The following is a 20,000-nucleotide window of genomic DNA, read 5'->3' on the forward strand; positions in this document are numbered from 1 at the left end:
TTGCTACGTTTATCTTTGCTCGTTCCCATGTAGAGACTTGTTTAAGCGCAGCCCTTGGATAGTCAGGGCTGTTTTTGCAGGGACTTCTTGATTTGTTTTTGCGTAGAGTATCCCGTGCTATGTGGATATAGGTGTTTGCCAAACTAATTTTTAAAATAGACCGATTCAGAGCACTTTTTCTGCCTGGCTGTCGCCAGATGCAGACACGGCTGCCCCGCGAGAGCTGTCAGGAGGCACAGGAGTAGCGCGGTGGGAGGACGCAGGCTGCCTTTCCGCACCAACAGCAGCCGGGAAGGGGCTGCTCTGTCTGCAGGCAGCAGGGCACAATGTCTGGAGCCATGGGAAGGGTGAGGATGCCCAAAACCCATGGCCAGAGCCCGGCCGTGGGGAGGATGGAGAGGCCGTGCAGGCAGGAAGAGCCGAGCGGTGCCATCCTTCAGCTCCAGGCTATGGCTTTCCAAGCCAGTGACGGTATTTCTGATTCAAATAATTAAAGTTTTATTCAGTTTGTTTATTGCAGTATTAGTAATCTGGAAAAGAGGTTTGCAATAATAATGTTCGTGTTTTTTCCTACTGTTAAAGCTTTTATTATGCTGCCCTTGCCAGAAAGCACATCGTAAGAGCTTGGATTCAAAATTAAATATGACCTCAGTGTTTTAAAACACAATTACAATAACTATCCATTTAGTATTTTTTTCTTTTACTTTCGACATATGGTCAATATACTTATGTCAGTTTTTAAAGGCATTATTTTATGCTATGCTAACTATTGAACGTGTTCCAGCTGCTGTAGTAAATAGCGACGAAAAGAGCTGTTGAAGAAGTTCATTGCACGAACTGCTCCTTGGGTGAAATTGCCACGGTGCCCTGTGTCCCGTGCTGCCTGTAGGTAAAGAAAAAAAAACCACCTTGCTTGATAAGAGAAACTTATATTATTTATATGGAACAGAACAAACCAATTTACAAGAAAGGCACTTAAGTGGGAAGCTTATTTATTAATGAGCGTAGTACACAAGCTAATGGGGTTGTAATGCAGATTCACCTAAAGCTCGGAGGACGGCAGTCTCCAGGCACTGTTCACCACTTCAAAAGGAGAGAAAGCATACTTCAGGAATATTTCTGCACAACTCCAGACACAGTTATGTAAATTACACTTTTGTTTGTCTCATCGTGGCCAGAAGGATCTTCAGTGGTCATCTCCATTTCTCCTGCCATGGGTCATTTCACAGCAGGAACCTCCCAGCTGCCAGGGCTGCAATTTTCAGCTGGTTTTGGGTCCTGCTTCGTGCTCCATGTGTCCTGCACAGCTCCCCAGGGCTGCCCCGGCTCCCCAAGGGCTCTGCACCCACAGGATGTGGGCATACACCAAACCTTGAAGCATGAAAATGAAGGACCATACTCCTTTTATTATTGTTTATTTTCCTGCTGTTATAAGGTTGTATTTCTATGCAAGTTCTGGTTTTGAGGCATCATTGGTAAGCAGCAAAACAAATTCTTCATCGGGTAATGACCTTTTAGGAACGGTTCTGCCAATGCCAGTGAGACAAAATCCCAAAGCCCTGTAAAAAACCTTTGGAGAAAGACAGAGAGTGTATTTATTAACTGTGTGGCTTAAATTGCCGTGAATTAGCGGTATTCTCTAAGCGTCCTGTCCTACGGTGACATCAAACTTGGCTGCTGAGTGCCTGTTAGGAACCCTGATTTCCATAAGTTTCGTGATTGTTTAGTCTGATGCTGAACTGCAGCAAGTGGCAGTGTTTCTGTGGTTTTGGTGTATGAATACCTGGCTTTAATAAATAACCAAATGCCATTGCTTTGCACTGGTGTTGGAAGCCTCACAGTAACACGGGAGGGCCAGGCTAGCCTCAGGGACCTGTCTGATCCCTGTCCTGCCACGCTTCCACCCTTACAGCTGCCTCTGTGTGAAGAGCATCTGAAGGGCCTCAGTGACATGGCAAAACTATTTTCATAATTAGTTTTTTATTATTTTTTTTGCAGCAGCAGCACATGGGCAGCGCATCTGATGGGATCCCGCCCACTGGGCATAAGATGAGCCTGTGTTTAGTCCTAACAGGACATGCTCAGAGGGCAGAGACTGTGACCCACTCCGGGAAGTTAGTTTGAAAAATGGCTTTATGAGCTGAATTCTTAAGAGTTTCCTGATTTATCTGTATCTTAATTCATTTTAATAGGCTGGAGTATCTGCAGGTGCTGTTGATTATAATTCGTGGTGCTCACTTTCATCTTGAATTCGTGCATTAGCACATGTCAAGGTGGACATCTAGAGTCTGCCTTGAGTTCCCTTCCATCAATTTCCCTGTGTGCCACTGGAGATCACAGACCTTGCTCTTGCAGCAGCGTTATAAGGATTGTCATGTGGATTTTAACTGCCTTCGTTTTGTGAAGGGTAGTGTGGTGGTGGGTTCTTGTTCTTTTTTTTTTTTAATCCATGCATAACAGGGATTGTATCTGTCTTAGATAAGTAGTAAGATAAAAAATTTACTTCAGATACCATCTGGCAGCTGCAGAAAGCAGGCAAAAAGTGGGGAAAGCAGTGGTGAATATCCTGGACCAGAGGAGCCAAGTGGGGAAACGAAGGAAGTCTGGTGTGTGGTGTAAGGGTCCCCGGCAGCCAGCCCTAACACAGTTAATTGCCTGTGATAAAACCGACCTCAGAAGTCTGATGGGAGAATTCTTTTATACGGGAAAAAATGTTTTGTAACAATTTCTTGTAAGTGCTAAAATTAACTGACTTTCTTTTAACCTAATTATAGATAGAACTGATGGTATCACCTATGCTTAATGTTGCCTAACATCCTGGGTGAGAGTGTGCTGCTGCTTATAACTTTGCAGAATATTTGCTTTTTGCTTTAAAGCATTTCATATGAAATGTCTGCTTAAACGTTGCTGGTGGAGGGTCTTTTGGGCGTGTGATTGATTTCCCCCATTCTCAATTCAGTGCAGGTTGATCCTTTCCAGTAAGAAGATACACAGAAATTGTGTGTGGCTTTTTTCTTTTTTCTTTTTTTTCTTTTTTTTTTCTTTTTTTTTTTTTTTTGACAAATCTTTTAGTTGTTCTGCTGCCAAACCCACTGATTTGAAACAGAAAATACTTATGAAGAGGCTACTCTGATACTAGGAACATTTCTGTTCTCCAATATGGCCAAGCTGTTGGGCCTTTGGAAAGTATTCATTTGTTAAAAGCTTAGTCTTTTGCTGATGCTGTGCTTTTAGAAAGGATGACCAGAGCAGTGTTTTCTCCTGCAGTTGCTGTTTTCTGGCCACCCTGGGCCAGCCCTGGGTATGTTATGCCGCCAGTTTGATTCCCTTTCTGTTTTATTCCCAAAGTCCAGGTTTCCATCCATTTATTTTGCATTACGTCTTGGAGCCAAACTTGTAAGGAATAAAACCAGCCCCGTGAAGGGGAATGGGTCTCCTGAAGAAGGTGAGTTGAGGGTGATAGGCAGGAGGTGGGGTGGTCACCAGTGTAGAAAAAGGGCAGAGAATTGAAACTGGACAGTAAGGAGAGGGTAGGATGCTGGCATTTAGTAGGCAATGAAGCAGGGCTTTGGGCATTGAAACACAGGGCAGAAAATTGAGATGGGTGAAGAACCGTAACTTTCCAGTGGTTGTCTTCAAACTCTTCCATTGTTTTGATATAGATCTTTGTACATAATGAGATACACTTCTTTGGAAACACAATAAATATGTTCAGGAAAAATAAGCTGAGACCACACGTAGTATTGTTTTCCTTGAACCTGTTTCTTGTGTTCCTAGAGAAGTCTGCCTCTCACTGATTGTTTTGTTTCCTCCATGGTCTCACAATGCTGTATCCCAGGGCAAGATCTTGTTTGAAATCTGTGTCTCTCTATATAGGATTCCAATCAAAACTTTAATGGTACAGGGCAGCGAGTAGCGTTTAATGACCTTCAGTGCTATCACTTGAGTCTTTTGGGCATTGACATTGATTTTCCTTATCTTGGCATGTGAAGACAGGAGTCTCACTCCCTTCTTTAAAGTGTTTGCTGGTACACACTAGTAGCACAGAATAAGCAGGCAGCATCCTTCCAGGCACCACAGCTGGCCACGACGATGGGCTGCACACACTTCTTAGACAACCTCCATACGGTACCCGAACTTCATTACCTGAAAAAGTCAGAAAAAAGACTAGGCCACTTGGATTTCTGTGTATTTCACTCAAGAAGTAATCAGTATATTTGCAATCTGTATATGATCTGCAGCTTTGTGTCCAGGTGCTTCTTTTTCAGGTTAAATGATACCCATAAGAATTTTAATCCTTAATAATAACTAAAAATAGAATGGAGAAAATATTGCGAAGGTTGTATGAAAAATAATGTCTTACTAAGTTCTGAGTTCTTACACCTTTCCATAACTGCATCAATTTCTTCTTAACAAGTCTTAAAAAGAACCGTAGTAGGGACAGTTCAACAAGAATTTTGTGGGTTTTTTTCTCTCTCCATTACAGCTCTCATCCTTTTTTTAATCTGTTACTACTGTCATACAGACACTTCATTTATAAGAAGCTAAATTAAACTATGTAAGAATGCGCTTCCCCGTGAATTTCAAGCTTAAAAAGCTGCTTTGTTCATTGATTCAGTTGTGGGGAAAAATGCAACACAGGCATACGGCTATTTGAACTCTTTATTTGCCACATTTACAATATTAATAACACTGTTTCTAGAAGTTGTCACATCAAGTAAAAGATCTTCATTCCAGACTGTCTTTTGGGGCCAAATTGAGACTGGATGCATGCATTTAATAAATTGTAGTCTCAAGTAGTCATTTTTGTAAATAATTAGCTTCAGTGAAAGAATAAGTTAGCATATTGTATGCATCTAATGTTGCAAATGTACATACAGCAAACTTTCCTATTAATCAACAGTCAAGCACTGTAAGTTGGGTCTCATACATAATGAATTGTTCTTAAACCTCTTGGGTTTCATTGATAGAAAAATAAGAGAAAACACGAGTGTAGTAAGCTTTTGAATAAAATTTAACGAGATTGCTCTGCATCCTGTAATTGTTTTGGAGTCATTAGAGACCAGATAATTCATCCGCAGTTTTGGGGTGGCTTTAGCCTTCATCTATCAAAGAAAGACTATTTAAATGACATTTAGGTGTTGATAAAATACATTTTTATTTGTTTCCACAATGAAGGCTTCATTGAAAACACCAGTTAAATCTATGTAAAGAATAATGCTGCATGACTGAGTCTCATTTTAATGTTAATTTTTGAGTTCTAATTATTACTGATTCTTCCATTTGAAAAGTAACACACCAGCTATTTCACTAAGAAAAAAAATGATTTGGTAAGACAGCCATTTGAATGCTACTACAGAGATGTAGAGGTATAAGGAAGATAGTAAGATAGCCTTTGCTTTTCAGGCATTGCAGTTGTTTATACATGCCTGGTTTCTTTTGACTTCGTATGCATGAGTGTGTAGAGTTGTCTTTAATCAGATGTGAAATACATTAAGAAAAGACATTAAAAAAAACATAAACAACATAAACTTTTAACTTACTCTTGCCTTTTGTATGTATTTACTCACAGCTACTGTTCAGATGCTAGAGAATCAGCAGTGTGATTTAGGGACTCATCAAAATTAACTATACTAATGACCCTAAGCTGTGGAGATGCTTGATCCCCCTGATGTGCCCCAGCTGATTAGTGCCTAGGACAAAGCTTAACCATGGCAGCTCACTGCCAGGAGGCATCCTGCATGGATCGTAGCTTTGGTTGGTACTTGGGGCTGTCCGAGTGGCAATATCCAGAGCCTGAGGGGCAATATCCAGAGCAGGAGGCACGAAGGAGAAGGGTTTGTGTTCAAGCACACAGGATTGTGTGGTCTTTGGGCTGCCATGTGGCACCTTCCAGGGGGGAAAAATGACCCAAGGAGCCCTCTTTCTCACTGGTCTCGGGTCACTTAGAGACTCTCTGGTCCTGTCAGATGCTCCGTGGACTGTTTTGTTTCTCACACGACTCATAGAGGGGTTATGGCTCCATCAGAAATTCTTCCCCGAGGTGATGACAGGATTCTACTGTAATTGGGCAATATTCCCAAAAATGTTTTCCTCTCCACCCATGGGCAGATTCCTTCTGTAAGATCATCTCCATACGCCTGATGTCAAAAAGCTTTCTTTTTTTTTTTTCTCCCCCCTAGCAGGAGGGTAAAAGCCATTCCGAAGTCCACCCACACTCGCCGTGGCGTTTGACGCTAAGTAGGTCTGCAGTCTCCACGAGAGCCATGTCTAAATTGCTGTCAGATCGCATCACGCGCTCTCGCCGCCGAGCAGGGCTGCCGGGTCATGTCAGAGCCCATTCGTTATAGTTCCAGCCTGCTACAGCAACGGGCCTCTGGTCTTTCTCTCTTAACAAGAAGATTAGCATGACAGCCGCATGGAGCTCCTTACGTGCACTCACAAAACACTTGTTTCGGTTGGGCTTCAATTACCATCGGGACCTCGGCGGCCGAGCTTTGGTCGCCCTGACGTCGAACACCTTTGGGTCCAGCTGTCCTGGTCTTGCTGATGTGAAAGTCTGTGTTTTGGGAAGGTTTCTGTAATCTTTTCCCCTTTTGTGGTTGTAGTTTTAGGGGAATTTTGGGGAAAGCAAAATGATTGCTGATGATTGCTTTCACGGCATTCAGATCATTTCAAGAGCCAAATCCTTCTGAGTTAGGAACAATACATCTATATTTTACTATACAGTTTTCTGTTAATGAACAAAATCTCCTATGGATGTGTCTGAGTGTCCAAATATCATTATTTTTCGCTTACCTGAATGTTGATATTGCAAATCCTGTGATTTTCAGTGCCGTGTGTACCACAGTGTCAAAACACAATTCAGTTTGTAACAGCCTGGCAAAAACCCAAATTTCTGTGATAGGACATTGGATAGTTGCATATAGAAACAGACGTTCCATATCTTTTTTCTTTTTTTCTTTTTTCTTTTTTATTTATATTTTTATTTGTATTTTAGGTTTTTATCCCTGCTGTTCTCTGAGTGGAAGTGTTGTAGTTAAAGTAATATAATAATGCAATTATCTGAGTTTACCCATATGTGCCAGTGGCCCTTTGGTGATTGAAGTTTAGTTTCATAGGGAGTTGCAGTTTTTGTGTTAGTTGGGAGGCTTTTTTGTTCTGTATTTTAACTGAATTGAAATAGAGGGCAATCTTCATCAGTTCAGCATTTGTAGCCATTCATAAACTTCTTCTTAAGCAAACCACTAGAGGGTGAGGTAAGTATCAGTGGATTAGATGTTCAGGTGTGTGTAGCTACAGACAGTAGAAGCTAGCAGTGTATATTATGTTCAACCAATCAATTATATTTAATAGAAACGTAACTTTAATATAAATATACAAATAAATATATAAATATGTTGTGGGTGTTGATATGACATTGTCATAATGTTTTCCTCCCTTTGCCCTGAGGAAACTGCCAGCAGAGCCATATATTCTCTTTATTTTAAATCACATAACTCAAGGTCCATCATGTAATGTTTCAGTTAAGTTTTATAAGTGATGGACAGGGGCAAAAAGGAGCTCAGAAGTAAAATAAATAATTAAAATCCTACCAGTTTAGAAGATGGGTACCCGCTGAGGCTTTTCATCGTGAAACACAGCATTTCTCTGGTTTTCATAATGGTTAAGATATTTAGAATGATACTGAAGCCAATTTGCTGCTTACATGTTTATTTTGGAAGCGTGCTAGAAACTTCCAGTTCTTGGCAAATAGTTTGGAAGGATCCTGTTAAACTGAAACAGGTGGCGTTTCTGACTTTCTTCTCCTTTGCGCAAACCATATTTTCCTTTATTTCATCACATGCAAATTTATAAGAAGTCATGGAGGAGACACGGCTGGGATAGGAACCTCAGGAGGACACCTCTCTCAGCTGCATGGAAGCGAGAGCCTGGTGACTTCCCTAGGTGGGGAGGTCAGGCTTAAAAAGAGCTGAAACTGAAATAAATACATGGGATTTCAGTAAGAGTGATGTGGAATAGCTATTGTACATGTAAACTGGAGCAGTAAGTCTGCACCCAGGCTGTGGTGGGTTCCCATGCTGGGACAGACCTTATGTTGCTCTTGGGCTTTGTCACCACCATGAGCTGAACACATGGGCTGGAGGTCTGCAGCAGCAGCAGTTGCTCCTGGCCTTGAAAGAATCTTCTCTTGGGAGAGATCCAAAACTTTAGGAAAAAAAAATATATATATTTTTAGTCTGCTTTTTATAGCTTGAAAAACTCATGTTATTTCTATTTGAAGACTATGTAGTTTTAGTTAGGCATCACATAATAAAGCCATGTAGAAGAGTCAGTCATTTGCAGCTGAGTAGCCATTTAACATCAACAGAAAAATGTTTGGGGTTTTTTGTTTATTTGTTTGTTTGTTTCTTTAAAAAAGGGCATCTAACTTACTGAACACACATCATCCTCACTAATGCAAACAAAACCCCTATAGTTATTACTTAATGACCAGGTAAAAATATAAAAAGAAATGCCACTTGGAATTTTTCGAGAAGCCGGACAGCAGCTAATACTGTTCAGTAATGAAAGCAATTGCAGTGAAAGAATCCAGTGAAAGTGTGAGTGATTTAAATAACACTACTGCATTTAAATAAATGCTTCTCATTATTCTAGCCACATTGCAAAAAAAAAAAAAAGGTGCTGGTGCTTTTTAAGAAAAAGTAATGCAACTCTCCAAGGCAAAAATAAAGGAGTTGGATTTCTTATAGATTCTTTTTTTTCTGCCCCCCCCCCCCTTTTTTTTTTTTTCATTTTTAGATGAACATGCTTGGTTTATTTTCCTGTATAAATATATATATATATATACATATATTGTTGAACCACAGATTTGAGACTTAAGCTTTCTGCAGGTAGGTCGGTGAGTCCCTTCCTGTGCCCTTCTCCAAGAGAAGGAGCATGGAGAAAAGAGGGAGCCCTTTTCTTGTTCATTGCTAAAGATGAGGCACAATTAGTTAATGTAAGAAGGGCATTTGCCTCTAACATTACACAAACTTTTTCCTGTCCATCTTCATGTTTGACATGATGAAAGACTAATGTTTGGAATGGGCATTCAACCTTCCCAGGAAGCCTAACACTGAAAGAGGAATTTCACACGAGGGGGAAAAATTTCCCGTAACGTAATTCATCTGCTCTCCTTTTCTTCTTATGAATGTTTTGAGACTACTTCTGCCGTGCTTTTTGAAATAGACGTATGGTTTAGTCGGACCAAAGTGTGGCTTTGAAGCCTCAGAAAAGCCTTTTAAAGGCAGCTGGTGTTTTAAGTTGAATTTTTAATGACGAGGTAGTTTGTAGAAGGAATACTGCTATGCAACTTTGGAAAGAGAATGGGGAGGAGAAAAGGGAGGGGAAGGAGGGCCAGGAGAAGACGCCTATGCATTAGTTATGTTCTTTCTTTTTCTTTATTAATGTCATCAAATTCCCAGGAATAGTTGTTAGCATTTCTAGCCAAGCAAAGTTAAGGTGAAGATTTTTTTTATCTTTCTGCCAGTGTGAGCCTTTCAGCGTGTATGTTGGTGAATCGACTTCGTATTCTACAGCAGAAGAGATCAATGCGCTCTTAGAAAGCGCCACCTCTTCTTGCAGAGCTTTGCTTTTCCTGACCGTGGTAGAAAGTGGAGATTGGAGATGTGAAAACACGTGAAGTGATGGGAGAACCTCCCAGAAAAATATCTGGAGATGTTCAGCGTTGATAAGGGGCTCACCTTATAAATGGTAATTACAATTAAGCCTTACATCCAAACCTTTGTGCCAGGGAAGACCTGGTGGAAGCGAGAAGTATGTGTGGTGGTGGTGAAAACATATCCTTGTGTTGGGGTAGATGTGCTATGGTATCTGGCAGGCTCTTGTAGCACCCCCAGCCACACAAATAGGCAAAGCAGCTGCTGTAATTCCTGTCTTTTCAAAGAGAGGGGCCTGTGGTGGGCCTTGACGCTGCTCCTGACTGTTAGATAAGGAGCTAAAGGCCTGAAGGTTGCCTTGTGGCTTTAGGCAAAGCTCCAGGAAGCCCACAGCATCAATTTCAGAAGCACTGCACCTCGCCGACCTGGGGGTGCTGACCCCCACCCAGGGCAGACCGGCGGTGCTGGGTGCAGGCCTCAGGCCGCGGTGGTGGGAGGCCGCTCGGGGGCTGCCTGCTCACAGAGCAGCGAGGAGATGTATTCTTTTGGTTTTATTATGATATTATAGCCCAAATCACTTCCAGACTCCCAAGTATGTGAAGCAAGATGATGTGAAAACCATAAGGTTACTGTAGTTTTGAGTGCTTTCTATGCTCTTCTGGATAAATGGAGCAGAAAAGTCTCCCAACTTGTCTTGGAGATTTCAAAGGCATTATTATATTCTGTAGTTATGATATTGTCATAGCTCTAACAATCCACAGTAAAACTGAGCCCTATTCTGCTGAGTGTTGTACATGTGCAGAATAACTGATTATCCTTGGTGTCGAGAGCTTGGGTTTGAGGTCTGTGTCACACAGATATTCATGTGAAAATGTTTATGCACAGATTCTCAGACTTCTTTTTCTTTTTTTTAGCAAAGAAATTATTGCACTACAAAATAACATAAAGTAGAGATCAGTTTCATAAACTGATGCTACTTTCCCCCTCCGCCTCCACTAAAAAAAAAAAAACAAAGTAAAAAAAAAGTGAGTAGTTTGGTAAGTAAATGGAAAGAGAAATGGGATTGCGTTTAATTTCTAGCAGACTGGATCCAAAGCTGATTCTGCAGTTTTGCTTTTCTTCCACTCCAAGTCATCAACTCGTCATATTCTTGTGCTGCTGGAGAATTTTAATTGTCCACCTCTGTGTCCCTCTTCTTCTATGCCACTTTCTAATCAGTAATTATGTGGCCTTCCATGGTTAACAATTAATCAGAAAAATGAGTTGGGGCTGGGAGAAATTGCAGGGGCGTTTGATCATGCACCAGACAAGTGAGGGTTTTGCTTCTGAGAGAAACCCTGAAACAGCTTCCGACTGCACATCATTTATCCTATCCAGAGGCAGGGCGGGTTGGTGTCTGATTACACGGGTGTCCTGTTGTGTTCAGCTTCGTGAGCTTTTGTGGATCAAGCATTTGAAGGTGTTAGGTCTTTTTGCAAAGGTGCCTTGTGGCAAAAGCAGACCCGGTGTCTTTCATGCCATTAGTGGTACATGATGCATTTAATTTTCTTAGGCTTTCTGCTAGGAGGTAACTAACAAAATATTTTCTCTCACTTGCAGCACACTCGAGCATGCTGGGGAATTTGTTTTGGTTTGATTTTTCCCCATAAATGTACGGCAGAAATACTCTGCTTTTCTTCTGTTTCAGGATCTCATGTATTTTGATATATCCACAATTTTCTCTACTTTCTACTCCCTTGTGACAATCCAGCCAATAGCCAGAAGACTATTCTGTTGGGTTTTACCAGCATACTGTTGAGAAACAGTTCTGGGGTCTGGCTATATTTCCAGATGGGAAAAAATAAAATAAAATAAAATGCAATAAGCAGGAAATCAGAAAGGATGGTGTATCGGTGGTATTTAAGATTCAGGGTACTAGAAGATTGCTGGCAGGGTTGCTGTTTAGGCAGTCGCTTTTGATGTTGTCTCATTGCTCTTCCCATGGTTTCTCTTGGGTTCGTTGCCAATGGGCTGTGTTTGCTTATGGGTTTGCTAAAACTGGTCTCCGCACCCACCACACCACGGTCTTGTAAAGCACCAGCAGAGCACCACGATCTCTTCACTGACGCTGCTTTGCCTAACCAAGGGCATATGGCATATGGGGAAACATGTCTGAATATTTGCAAATCTGGTGTTCACAATTCCAGTGCTCTCACACAGGCATTGCTCTTCCAGAAAAAAAGAATGAAAAAAAAAAATAGCAAGAGAGAAAGGACATTTTTGTTTGCGGGTGCTTTCTGTTCGTTTGCTTTGCTCTTCAGTATCCTGAAAGCATGAGCTGCCATTGAAAATCAAATGAGTTCTCAATTGCTTCCTTCCAATTCAATAAGTGGAGGAAAGCAGAAACCTGCCAACGTCGCTGGAAGGAAACGCGGAAGAGGAAAGCGCTGGCTCTGCAGAAATCTGTTTCCTTTTCTTCTTTCCCTGGGGAAGGTCCCTGGGGAGACAGGACTGTGCCCGTAGGGGATGTGGTGGAGGAGCCTCACTTCCAGGGAGGCATGAGGATGTGGCCTCTACCAGCCCCTTGGACTTGGGTGGTTTCATCTCCTTGCTCCCCAGTGTTTCCCACTTACATCTGGTGTTTCCTTTTTTTTTTTAAGCAGGTGTAAGCAGCCATGTGTCATTGTTGCATTTTAGGAGGTGATGAGGATGAATTTTTGTTACTGCTGTTATGACTCTCATCACTTTTGTCAGAGCAGAAAAAAGACTTTCAGTCTGTGACTCACGATTGAGTGCTTCTGAGATGATTCATTCTTCTGCTAATGCAGGGAGTATGAATATTCATTTTTATAACTTTTATAATTAATAATTTTACAATTCTCTCTCTGTCCGCAGGGCAGAGGCGTCGGCGGGCTGCGAGGTGTGCGAAGGTGCGGAGGGGATGACGGAGCCGCTGAAGCAGTGCACGGCCTGGCTGCACGCCTACTTCTGCGAGCCAGCAAGGACAGAGCAGCTGCCCGTGCCCCCCTTCCACCACCCCCTGCTCCAGCAAGGTCAGTGCCACCCTGACACCATGCTTTTGGCTCCCCTTGCCCTCCTTCTTGGCCACGGTGGTACAAATGATGCAGTTCGGCTCCTGCCACGTGCTGGCTGGGAGGTTTGAATATGAACACGTCTGAATGATGGTACATTTTTCAGTAAGGTTGCTGCTCCCTTAAATTCTTGTCTTGCCAGCATCATGGGGCTGATGCTTGTGAGTGGACAAGGAACAGATGTGGAGTTGGGTGCCACGGGGAGCTGTGCTCTTATCTTTCTGATTGGTTTTACATTTGATTCCCCAAAATACCTACAGATATTTTGATATCTGTAGACAATGGACAAGTACTATTACAAAGTAGTTACGATGGTCATGTATTTTGATGAAAGCATGGCATGAGAAAAGTTCCTTCTTCCATTTTCCATTTAATAGACATTTTCCTGAAGACCTTGTGAAACGAGTCAATCACATGAAATGAAGTAGACCCCCAAATTAAGAAAATAATAATAATAAAAACAGAAGTCTGATTTTGCTGTGGCTCTCCATGAATGTAATAATTTCACAGAGAATAAAATTTTCATTTTCTGAGATCCATGTTTTAATTGAATTAGATGATATGTATATATTCATAATAATAGAGCACCAGAAAGGGGCTCGTACCCTCTGCTACAGAAGGTAAGACAGCACTGTTCTTTATATAAAATATGAAATACATGTATTTTTTCTTTGTGTGTGGTTCTAGCTGAAAGGCAATTTTTAAATATGGGTGCATAGATTCGTATTTTAAAGTATAGGGACAATACATAAGTACTTGTGTAAAACAATTGCCAGTTTTACATGTGGAAAGGAGCAGCTGTTTTTATAGCTACACATTCGCAAAACTCAGCTGTGTCTACTGCTAATTACTGTTTTTATCCAAATTCTTATAAATAATAGGTTTCTTCCTGCTGTTACACTTTCTTATTCTTAAATGGCAGCCTCAACGAGCTGAACAAAACCAAAATGTGGTTGTTCTGCAGAGTGTTCTACAGATAGTCAGACTTTTGTTTTCAAAGGATGGGAGCTGTAAATTTTATGAACTTTGCACGGCACCTTTATTTCAGTGGTGAACTTCTATACTAATTCTTCTATATTATGAAAATTTCTCAATGCAACATCTTTCAGACTTAAATTGAAGGGTTGATGATGACTTTTTAAAAAATTAAGTTGTGTACTACACTTCTTCCTCTGATATTTTTACAAACATTCTCATTTTTATCAACTAAAAAAATAATTATTTAGAGGTTTTTAGTGGAAGCATCCAATTAACATATGGGAGAATAAGCACTGACAATATAGTGATATATCATTTGTTGGAATTGCCAAAATTTTCACGAAGTCCCATCTTCTGGGTGACTACGTTATCATCTGACTATTTTTTTATTAGCTGGGATGAAATTAAAGAGCTGAATTGTGAAAACATTAGGATTGGGATGAACATGAATGGGCAAAGCTGGTGGTGTTATTGCCGTTGCTCATTCCATCTTTGATTAAAAAAGAGGAGTTCTGTTTCCCAGATGACTCACTAGAAGACTGCAAAACATGTAAAGTAATGCTTCTACTTTTATTAATTTTTCTAACTTGGCTACTGAATTCTTCTCAGCTGGGCTAATGAAGTCTTGTGATGGTGATGTTGCTTCTCCTCAGGGGTTCCTGCCGTCAGCAGGCCCGATCTGCTGGGGGGCTCTGGCCTTTCTCTGGGCAGCCTCCTCCCTGGGTGTGGGCACCCAGCTGGCACTGTCCCCTTTGTCGGAGGTGGCCAGGGGCTTTCTGGCAGCTTTGGGAGGTGGCTGGTGGCCACAAGCCCCCCATGGAGTCTCTCCAGCGTGGTGGCAGTGGTGGCATCATGGAGGCCGCGGCTGTCCTGCCCTCGTGCTGGCAGCAGGCTGTGGTGGGTTCTGCACTGGGGAGGGCTGAAGTGTTTTTCTCGTTGTAGTATGCACAGGTCCAGGTTGTTTTAATTTAGTTTAGTTATTTGTGCTTGGTCTGAGACCAGGTGTGCGTGCTTTACAGGGGGAGGCATGTCCGTAATGGAAATGCTAACTCAGGACTAATTGACACAAGTCTCATTGATGTGCTGCTGTTTGTATATATCCTCTTGCATTTTCTTCTTAGTGCTACCTTCAGATAACAGATGAAAATAATATTGGAAGGAATGTGGAAATACATGTCAAAAAAATTTGAAGAAATTATTTTTAAAAGTTATTTAGTAGAAACATAGGGTGAAAACTGCATTATAATGGCTTAAATTGTATACTTCAATTTTTCTGTAAGTGAGAGTTGCAGTACTGCTAAATTAAGAATTTGGTATTTATTTACTTTTTCACATTTACATTTGAAAGTGCCTACTCATTTCTCCAGGCACTTAAAAATGCAGAATAAACACAAGTGAGAGCATGAAGATCCAAAGCTGTGAAGGCTTTTCTCTTCACACCAATTTCCTTACATGTCTCAGTTCATCAGCAGCTCTCTAACGAGTCGCCAGAACCTTTGGCCCATCTTTTCTCCCGTCCCAGTGAGTATGACCACTTACAGTACCGTTCTTTGATCCTGGCCTCTGCAAGTTCCATCATCAAGTGCTTTTGTGATAAGAGCTGATTATTGGATATTTTCTTTCTTCATTAAGAAGTCCTTAGATCAAACTGTATTTAATTTTTTTTATTTTTTTTCTGTGGAAGTGTCATCTGAGGACAGTAAGGGCTTTGCTTATCTTATGGCGTAGCATATCTTCAGGCCTTCAACGCTTCACAACCAGGCTGAGGGACCTGCGGTTGGCCACACGAAACAAATTCAGCTGTGTGCTTTCTTTTTTTGGACTCCTGGAGAAGCAAAGCACCAGTCATCCATCGGACACCGAGCCCCGTCCAACAATCCCTGTGCTGACTGTGAAAATGAAATAACCGTGTCATTATGCGGCCATAATTTGGCTGCCAAGTGCGTGTGCATTACCATCGCACTGGCAAGCTCAGTTCTGACACTTACTGTTCCAGCCACACATCTCATGTCCTAGATTTTCTAAAGTGCCTTTAATTCTCTAAATTACTATTAAAAGGGGGGAAAGCATCTAAAAGCACTCCAAATCTGCAATTAAACATTCCTCCTTGTAACTCATCAGCGGTAAAGTTTGACTCTGAGGTGCCGGTGCTGTAGCACAGCTTGAGGCAGGCATGAAAAGTTCAAAGCTGGTTTCTCCACACCTCCAGAAGTTGTCAGCTCACCAGCTGTCCCCTTCCAGCGTACGCAGCCAATTCTGTTTTCTTTTTTTGTTTTCTTTTTTTTTTTAATGTAATTGAAAACTGGAATTTTCATTGATTTGCATCATGGGCAGTGCTCAGTGTAGAATTTCATTGAACTAGGGAAAAGTAGGTTTTTCCCACTTCTCTGTAGTGTGACTTCAAGGTGTTACACCTTAGGAAAATGACAGAACATTTATCATGGAGAGTGATTAATTGGTCTTAATGTACCGTGGTCATTAGCCCCCTTTATATATGAAGAAGAAAAATTGACCTTGTTGTTGTTTTGAAGCCTATGCATGAGTTGCTTGATTTGTGAGTTCATGAAATGGTAAAGGAAATGCTAAATTGGCCAGTCATGAATTTCCTGACTTTTCTTTATTTGTGTCTTACAAACTTACGGGTTGAGACTGCAGAAAGCATTGCAGCACTGGGCGCTGCAGCAGGGAGCAGTTGTGTGTTTCCAGACCAGATGGCTTATTAGAGCAACAAGAGCAGAGGAAATTGGACACACACAAGAGTTTTCCTTTGCCCTGTGACAAGCAGCAGCCCTGGGGCCCTGCTCTTTGCGTGCCATGCCATGCCCAGCCTCTGTCATCGCTGGACAAGCTCCTTTAGCTTTGCAAAATGACACTTTTATTTCTCGAGTCCAGAGTTCTTCTGTCGTGTCCCTGTACCAGAGGTGTGGACCCAGTGTGAAAGTGTTTTGTGGTGGCCCAGCTCAGCCACCCTGCTGTGCTGATTACCGTGGCTGTGCAAGGGAGCTGCCAGCGTACAGGTCTGTGAGCGGTGCTGCCTGCAAGCGAGGGCAGCAAAAAGCTATGAAAAAGCCAGGGGAGGAACAATTTGAGGATGGAGACCAGGGAGGTGAGCTTTGCCAACCAGCTTAGGAGCTGAAATTTCCCGTGTATAATGCATGTTACTCATCCAAGAAAGGATACTGATGAAACACCTCATACATAATGGCAGCGGAGTCTTCAAAGACATCGGCAGTACCTCCATTCTCCCTTCAAGATGACTTTGCTCCGTGCCCAGGCCTGTAATCAATAATTACCCTGTGATTTCCTGGGAGCCTTCTCGTTCAGAAACTCGAACCAAAGCACAGTAGACTAGCAAACCTGGTGTAGTTGCCACCATAGGACAAAGAAGCACACTGTAAAATACTGGTTACCAGCTAAAGAAACTATTTACTTTCATAATTCTGTGTCACTCTCTGTGGAAGGGGACTTTGTCCTGCAGCTAACAGGGAGACTCTTGCTCCCTTGCTGCATGCCGGCCTGTCCCTCCCGGGATCCACACGTGTCCGTGGGATCTCTCCCTTCACAAAGTACCTGTAAAGAAAATCCTTCCATTAATAACATCTCGCTTGCTCTTACACCTTGCCACTAGTGGGAGCACTTTTGTTCTACTGTTATTTTTGTACATCCTAAACTATTTTAAAAAATTGCAGCAAATTAAGATAAAAGATAAAACGCTAAGATAAAAACATAGATATTCTTCATTCTGTCTGTAAGTCAGCAAAGACCAAAGTATTTTTTTTCCTTTTGGTGGTTGAAATGCTCAAATCACTAGTTTTCTGAAGATCGCAGGGCTGTTGATTTGATTTACTTCTGAGACATCATATTCAACATGCCCTGAATACTTATATTTTTTAAAAGTGTTTTTAAAGACTGTACTGCTTACCCTAATTGCTGTGTGAAGCATATCCTAAGAGTAAATGTTTCTCTCATGCAATTTAGCCAAATGCTTTTTCAATACATGAAGTTTACTAAAATAAGAAAAGCATTTACAGTATTAAGATCAATACAGAGCTCTCTTCCCTTGCTTTAAGTTGAAGGTAGTAAAACAATTGTAAAAATTCTTTACCTTTACTGCCTAGTAAAGCCAGAAGGTTTCAAACTCTGGGTGCCAGTTTATAGATAGTAGGATAGCAACTCTGTACTCAAATTCAGCAGGAAAGAAATGGCTGGGAAATGTTTATCTATTTAATATATTAAAATATATGTGTGCATGTTATATTGAAATATATCATATATTATAATATATGATCATATATAAATAATAATATATTATATAGTGTGTGGTATATAATATTATAACAATATATGATTATATATATTGGCTTTATATATGTGTATATATGTAGATAGATATATATGAAATAAAGGAATGAGTAAACTACTCTTCAGGAGCTTCATAAACAGAGTATAGGTCTGAGGCTTCCAAGGCTCAAAGTGGAGAAGCTGTGACAAAAAAAAAATGATCAGAAGAGGAGGAGGACACTCAGGGGCATCAGATGCCAGAGCAGCCATAAGCATTTATGTAACAAAAAAAAATATGTAATGTTATAGTTTGGTGATTTGCAGCCTTGAGGAGAACAGGGGACAATGGGAAGTAAGGGTGGTAAGAATAGGTGAGAACAGAAAGGGTGAATATGACCTATGAATGATTTTACTAAGGTGAAGGTAACTTAGATCATTAATAGAAAATGTAAGCATAAACATTGTAAGTACATCTTAAACTTCAGCGTTTTCTGACTCCTAGAATGATGTTTGCCCAGTGTTAGCAATGCAGTAAATACTAAAGGGAATTAAATTTTCATGATTTTAATATCTTTATTAACTTGTAATTCTTAAAGGGATGGCCTGTGGATATGAGACATATCTATAGAGACGTACATATATCTGAGCCTTACATAGTTTTAATTTTCTTCAGTCCTGTGTATGTCTTGTAACTTTATTTGCCCTTTTAAACTAAATTGCACCTACTTTTAAATGACTCTTCTAGCATGATCTAATAAACATAAATCCATACGCAATATCTGAAATATGCTAGCTGGCTGGAGCTTGCTAGGATGATAGACAGTTGAAGAATATGGGGCAAATAATTACTTCTGCCTCTTATCAAACAATTGAGTTATCAAGTTCACTATTAACTCTTCTTCCCAGATATCAGATGCACATTTTTTCACTATATGATAACAGAGTATGAGACACAGTGTCTTTTTTTTTTTTTTTCTTTGATTTTTAAATTCCTAGATTTGTAGGAGGGAATTTTAAAAAACATATTTGCTATGGGCAAGCCAACCTAATGGCCAAAATGCTGCTTCTTTTTTAAAACTGACCAGGAGCCTCTTTGCAGTAAAAATCTTTGTAATATTTTCCATGTGCACATGGACTGCCCAGACTTGCAAGTGGTGGTAGCATACGTACGGAATTGCGGTAGGAAACCTTAGGAAGGAGTTAGAAGGCAACAGCAGGAGCCAGGGCATGAAGCTGGGTACATTGACCAGCTGGACTTATATAGATATGTATTTAAAAATATATTTGAGTGGAAGGGATGGTGTATTGGCAGCACTAACTCACACCAGTGCAATGCAAATAAATAAATGACCAAACCCCGAGCCAGTGAGAGCTGTTGGCAATGTCACTTTATAGATTGCCCTATTCAGCGCATAACCATCTTCAACAGGAAAAATGGAAAATTCAGCCTACAGAAAAAAATGAGAGACAGCCTTGGCCCAGTATCATCTCTGCATGGTTACCTTATTTCCAGTGAAAAATGGAAAAAAATGTAAAGTTCAATTGGGAAAGTGTAAGTCAACCAGCATTACCAAGTTGTACTTATATTTTGCAGAACCAAATTGCACTGATAGGTAACCTGCTGAGGAGGAGGCAAGGCTTGATGTTTCCTTGATAAGTGTAAAACATCATTCCCACCATTTATTTTTTCAAGTTGTGAAATTCTCTTTATATTTTCATATTCAATTCACTAAAGAAAAGAGTTGACCAAAACCGTTACCAGCTTTCACTTATTTTCATTCCTGCAGCTTCATCAGACATGCTAATACATTTATATTTAGGCTTTTAGAAAACATGTTAAGGTAATATGAAATAATCTGCTTGAAAATGTTAGTACTTCACATATCTGGACATGGTAGATTCATGTGCAAAAAAATGAAGAGTTTCATATTTCTGTATTCCAACTCAAAATTCAAATTCCATAAACTGGCACTTTCTTTTATTACCATTTCATGTAAGAATGGTTTTG

At 40.8% G+C, this 20,000-nt stretch overlaps 1 protein-coding gene across 12 annotated transcripts in view; it reads left to right on the plus strand.

Moving 5' to 3' along the window:
- MGMT (O-6-methylguanine-DNA methyltransferase) overlaps positions 1-20,000 on the plus strand; it is a 163,583-nt gene that overhangs the window by 116,817 nt on the left and 26,766 nt on the right. For all 12 annotated transcript variants that reach the window (XR_011810187.1, XM_072039921.1, XM_072039922.1 and 9 more), the window contains one exon: positions 12,537-12,694. Coding sequence is in view for 11 of the 12 variants with exons in the window: in XM_072039921.1 (XP_071896022.1) it covers positions 12,537-12,694 (158 nt within the window). In the remaining variant the exon portion in view is untranslated. The remainder of the gene's footprint in view (positions 1-12,536; positions 12,695-20,000) is intronic.

The sequence above is a fragment of the Anas platyrhynchos genome, chromosome 6, assembly GCF_047663525.1.
Source record: "Anas platyrhynchos isolate ZD024472 breed Pekin duck chromosome 6, IASCAAS_PekinDuck_T2T, whole genome shotgun sequence".
NCBI classification, from domain to species: Eukaryota; Metazoa; Chordata; class Aves; order Anseriformes; family Anatidae; genus Anas; species Anas platyrhynchos.